General features: G+C 51.6%; 1 protein-coding gene across 1 annotated transcript; it reads right to left on the reverse strand.

Moving 5' to 3' along the window:
- Nucleotides 1-725: 725 nt before the first annotated feature.
- Nucleotides 726-1,340, reverse strand: LOC139057412 (uncharacterized). The gene has a single exon (XM_070535606.1). The coding sequence runs from the start codon at nt 1,338-1,340 to the stop codon at nt 726-728; it is 615 nt and encodes a 204-aa protein (XP_070391707.1).
- Nucleotides 1,341-5,507: the final 4,167 nt, after the last annotated feature.

Raw genomic sequence — 5,507 nt, forward strand, 5'->3', positions numbered from 1 at the left:
TCTTCCAACTTATTGAGGGATTTATGTGGTGTTGGGTACTCCTTCCTGGCTGTTCTGTATGGTGCGAGATTGTCAGCATACACTGCTAAAGCAGTTAGGTCCCAGCTCTCTTCACGGTCATCAGGGGGAGACGCCCGGTATAGAAGAGCTCGGGCATGCCTGTGAGCTGCTTCGTTTCCTCCTGGTAGTTCCAGGTGACCGGGAAACGAGATGACTGAGGCTTGGCTTGGGTGGATGCTTAGTCAGCAATGACAACCCTGACCTGTGAATTAATCCATTATTGGAGTTGCGACAGGCGTTCTGGGAGTCAGTGAGCACATCGGCGTTGGGGTTAGATGCTATAGCTAATGCAATAGCTGCTTCCTCTGCGTGAGTGGGGTTGGAAGTTTTCATCGAGGCGCAATTCATCATCGATCCTGAAGGCGTTGAGACCACAATAGTCATCACTCCATTCTTTGGCCCTGCGGCGTCCACATAGAGGGTGTTAGGTTGCTCGTCCCATTTCTTCTGCAGGGCTTCCCCTCTTGCTTTTCTCCTTTCGATGTTATATACGGGATGCATGTACCGCGGAATGGGGTACACGTTGATGCGTCTCCTCACATCACGTGGTACCCGGAGTCTTCCCTTTGGTCTATCGTATAGGGCAGATTAATATGGATCTTTTCGAGCAGATCTCTACCTGGTTTTGTGAGTGCGAGCCTATTGAGTTGTGAGAGGCATTGTGCTTACCATATCTCTTTGAGGGTATTATGTACTCCTAGAGCCATGAGCTTTGCCGTTGGCGTGGAGTTTGGTAGCCCCAGCGCCCTCTTGTAGGCCTTCCGGATCAGTGTCTCCAACTTTTCAATTTCCGTCTTGGAGAGGGTAAGGAATGCCGTCCCGTACATTATCCGAGAAATCACGAAAGCCTGCACTAAGCGGATGGCGTCCCTTTCCTTCATGCCATGGTGTTTATTTCTGATACGATGTATCATCCGGAGGATTTGCTCGGTGGATGTTGTAAGCTTCTTCATTATGGTGGTGTTCTGTCGCCCCTGCGGGATATACAGCCCTAGGATCTTGATCTCCGTGGGTTTCGGTACTGAGTGGTTGTCTATATACACCGTGATGTTCTGCGCCAGGGGTGTCCTCGGGTTCTTCAGGATGAGCAACTCGGACTTTTCCGGCGCACACTGGAGGCCTCGTTCCCTTGCGTACTGGTCTACCGTGTCGGCTGCTGCTTGAAGACGCTCCTCGATCTCGGCGTCACTCACCGAGTTGCACCAGACAGTGATATCATCCGCATACAATGTGTGTTTGATACCCGGGACTTCGGAGAGAAGGCCTGGGAGATCTTTCATAGCCAAATTGAACAAAAGGGGTGACAGTACCGCCCCTTGCGGAGTTCCTCTGGGGCCTAGAGTGATGGGATCTGATTTTATTCCACCGAAGTTTATAGTGGCTTGCCTTGCTGATAAGAAGTTTTTGACATAGTTGTAGGTTCTGACGCCACAGCTGGTGTCGGCGAGGCTTTGAAGAATATTTTTATGCAGAACGTTGTGTAAATAGCATCTCTCGTCTGTGTCTGTCCACAGGTAACCAACTTTTTCGTCGTTCTCGCGGCGGCTCGTCTCTTGAGCGTCGCTCAATCATATCGTAATATATGTATATATATATATATATATATATATATATATATATATATATATATATATATATATATATATATATATATATATATATATATATATATATATATATATATTGTAGCGGGTAATATGCATGTGGCACTGTGCGGACTGCCATCGCTGCGGCGCGAGACACGAGCGCGGGTTGTTGATGCGAAGCGCTAGGACTCGTGATCTAGAGCTACCTGCGATCCCTCGAACGAGCTACATAAACCTCATTTCATTTGGTGGAGGTGCGGGGTAACCTCGAAAACTGGAACTCCGAAGCCGGATCGACGCTACCGACTGCTGCGACCATGCCTGACGAAACCACCCAGGAAGATGCACCACAGCCTCCGACGGTCATCGTTTCCGGTGCATTGCGCCAGCGTGATCCTGCCATCTTTAGCGGCACCGATGATCATGACGTGGAGGATTGGTTGTCATCTTACGAAAGGGTGAGCCAGCATAACAAGTGGGACGACGTCACAAAGTTGCACAATGTGCTGTTTTACTTAACCGGCGTCGCGAACCTCTGGTTCCGAAACCACGAACACGATTTCACAACGTGGAGCAGATTCAAGACAAGTTTCACAGAAGTGTTCGGGCGCCCCGCTGTGCGCAAGCTTCGCGCAGAACAACGCTTACGGGGGCGCGCGCAACATCACGGTGAAACGTTCACAAGTTACATCGAAGATGTCATTGACCTGTGTAAGCGCGTGAATCCGTCAATGGCGGAACAGGACAAGATAAAACACATTATGAAAGGCATTGATGAGGACGCATTTCAAATGTTGCTAGCGAAGGATCCGCGTACCGTGGCCGAAGTTATCAGCTTGTGCCAAAGTTTTGACGAGCTACGGAAACAACGCATCTTAGCTCGGCGCCCACCGCCTACGGAAGATTCATTAGCAGCATTGGTTATTGGCGACAACCACACAACTTTGCTGACGCAAATAAAAGAATTTGTGCGCGAGGAGGTCGCGCGACAGCTCTCGATTTTGCCGACCACGGAGAAGCCTTCTCAATATTTGGCTCCAGCGATCCGACAGGTAATTCAAGAGCAAGTGACCGAAGCTCTTCCACCTCCTTGTCAGCCGGCTCCCGTGGCCGCGCCTCTGACGTATGCTGAAGCCGCTGCACGGGCGCCTCGTCTGCCGGGATTCTCTCCTCCGCCTTCAGCGCCTCTCCAGCCGGTGTTCTCTCATCCGCCCTCGCCTCGCCAGCAGGTCGCTCCCTTTTTCAGCGCACAGCAGCAAGGCACAAATCCTTGGCGTACTCCTGACAACCACCCACTATGCTATGCCTGCGGTACACCGGGACATGTAGCGCGCTTCTGCCGCCGGCGCTTGCCGGCCTTCGTGGGCACCGCGCGACCACCCAGCTCCGGCTTCCGACCATACCGTATGCCTCAGCGACCACCACCGGAAGTCTACGCTGCTGATGACATACCAGCACCGCAGTCACAGCTCTACAATACTCGTCGCTCACCTTCCCCTCGTCGGCGCTCACTCTCACCCATGCGTCGTAGGCCCAGTGCCAGTACTACTGAGGCGGAAAACTGATTTCCGCAGTTCCTGAGGCACGAACTGCGTCATCGTCGGAACATCAAAGTCCTCGTTTTTCCCCCGCTAACGTTATTGAAGTGTCTGTTGATGGCATCAAATGTCTTGCCCTCGTCGATACAGGTGCTGCTGTATCTGTGATTAGTGAGAAACTCTGCCGTGAATTACGGAAAGTGACCATGATGCCTTCGGTATTATTGCTTAGAACAGCCAGTGCACAGCAAGTTCAGCCAGTCGCTATGTGCACTGCCAGGGTGTTGATTCGAGACATTTTGTATCCGATTGATTTCTTTGTGCTAACTTGTTGCTCCCACGATGTGATTCTCGGTTGGGATTTTCTGTCGCGCCATCACGCCGTCATTGACTGTGCACGTGCTGAGGTTCAGTTCTCCGTTCTGTGCGATCTGCCATCTCACGACTTTCAAGTTCATGATGTAACCAGGATCTGTGTAGCTTCAGATACTGACCTTCCCCCTCACAGCGCGGTATTTGTCCCTCTTTCATGCGCATCGCTTGCCGAAGCGACGGTCATGTTTTCACCCGCTGCCGTCTTCATTCGCCGCCAGCCTATATTGTTGCCTTTCGCTCTCCTCACGGTTCACCATGGTGCTGCAGAAATACTGATTTCTAACCCAAATTCGTACACTTTGGCTTTGCACTGTGGCGAGACTATTGGTACCATCCAGAATGTGGACGCTGACGTTATTGTGCATTTCCCTGTTCCCGACGACGTGGATACTGCCAACGTAACAGCACTGGCACCCCATGTGCCATCTAACCGAGTACCACCGGATGTTTTTTGTCGCTCTATTGCCGATGACCTCGAGCCGACACAACGTGAGCGGCTTATTATTCTTTTAAATGATTTTCACGCCTCTTTTGACTGCAACCAAGCATCATTAGGCCGCACAAGTACCGTCTTTCACCACATTGATACGGGACACCACGCACCATTACGCCAGCGTCCGTACCGCGTGTCATCCACCGAGCGTCGTGTCATCGCCGAGCAAGTTGAAGACATGCTTGAACGTGGTGTTATCAAGCCATCCTGCAGCCCTTGGTCATCTCCTGTAGTACTCATTAAGAAAAAAGATGGCTCGATTCGTTTCTGTGTGGACTATCGTCGCCTCAACAAGATTACACGAAAAGATGTCTATCCTCTACCGCGCATAGATGACGCCCTAGATTGTCTCCATGGTGCCGAATTCTTTTCTTCTTTGGACTTGCGATCGGGCTATTGGCAAGTGCCAGTGGATGAATCCGACCGCTCCAAGACAGCTTTTATTACGCCTGATGGCCTGTATGAGTTTACCGTAATGCCATTCGGCCTCTGCAATGCACCCGCGACATTCGAAAGGATGATGGACAATCTTCTACGAGGCCTCAAATGGAAGACGTGCTTGTGTTATTTAGACGACGTGGTAGTTTTCTCCCCTGATTTCACCACTCACCTCTCTCGTTTACGCGAAGTTCTTACTTGCCTTACCACCGCCGGCCTTCAACTTAACTTGAAAAAGTGCCGCTTCGGAGCCCGCCAGCTGACCATACTTGGCCATGTCGTGTCCAAAGACGGCGTCCTTCCCGACCTTGACAAACTTCGTGCTGTCGCAGAATTTCTGCGGCCGACTACAGTGAAAGAGCTCCGCAGTTTCGTCGGGCTTTGCTCTTATTTTCGCCGCTTTGTGCGCAATTTTGTCTGCATCATCGCTCCCCTGACGAAGCTCCTGGCTGGCTCTGGTGCCCTTCGCGACTGGACTCCGGCGTGTGACCAAGCCTTCACCACTTTGCGTCGTCGTCTTACCTCACCGCCTGTTCTACGCCACTACGACCCGAGTGCACCGACTGAAGTTCATACCGACGCCAGCGGCGTTGGTCTTGGGGCCGTCCTTGCACAACGGAAGCCTGGCTTTCCAGAATATGTGGTTGCATATGCGAGTCGTGCTCTCACGAAGGCAGAATCCAATTATTCTGTCACGGAAAAAGAATGTTTAGCTATAGTTTGGGCCTTAAACAAATTTCGTCCTTACTTGTATGGCCGTCCGTTCGACGTTGTGACAGACCACCACGCGCTCTGCTGGCTTGCGTCACTGAAAGACCCGTCGGGGCGTCTTGGACGTTGGGCTCTTCGGATCCAAGAATTTGACATTCGCGTCATTTATCGATCCGGGCGCCAACATTCTGATGCAGATGCGCTCTCCCGTGCGCCCATGCGATCCGACGAAAGGCCACCTTCATCCATAGAGTGCCCGGTCGCTACGCTTGCTGTTACTGACATGCCGTCTGAACAGGGAAAAGA

Source organism: Dermacentor albipictus, chromosome 1, assembly GCF_038994185.2.
Source record: "Dermacentor albipictus isolate Rhodes 1998 colony chromosome 1, USDA_Dalb.pri_finalv2, whole genome shotgun sequence".
Taxonomy (NCBI): Eukaryota; Metazoa; Arthropoda; class Arachnida; order Ixodida; family Ixodidae; genus Dermacentor; species Dermacentor albipictus.

Coding starts and splice junctions, on each gene's coding strand:
- LOC139057412 (XM_070535606.1), bottom strand. CDS start 1,340: ATGAAAGATCTCCCAGGCCTTCTCTCCGAAGTCCCGGGTATCAAACAC.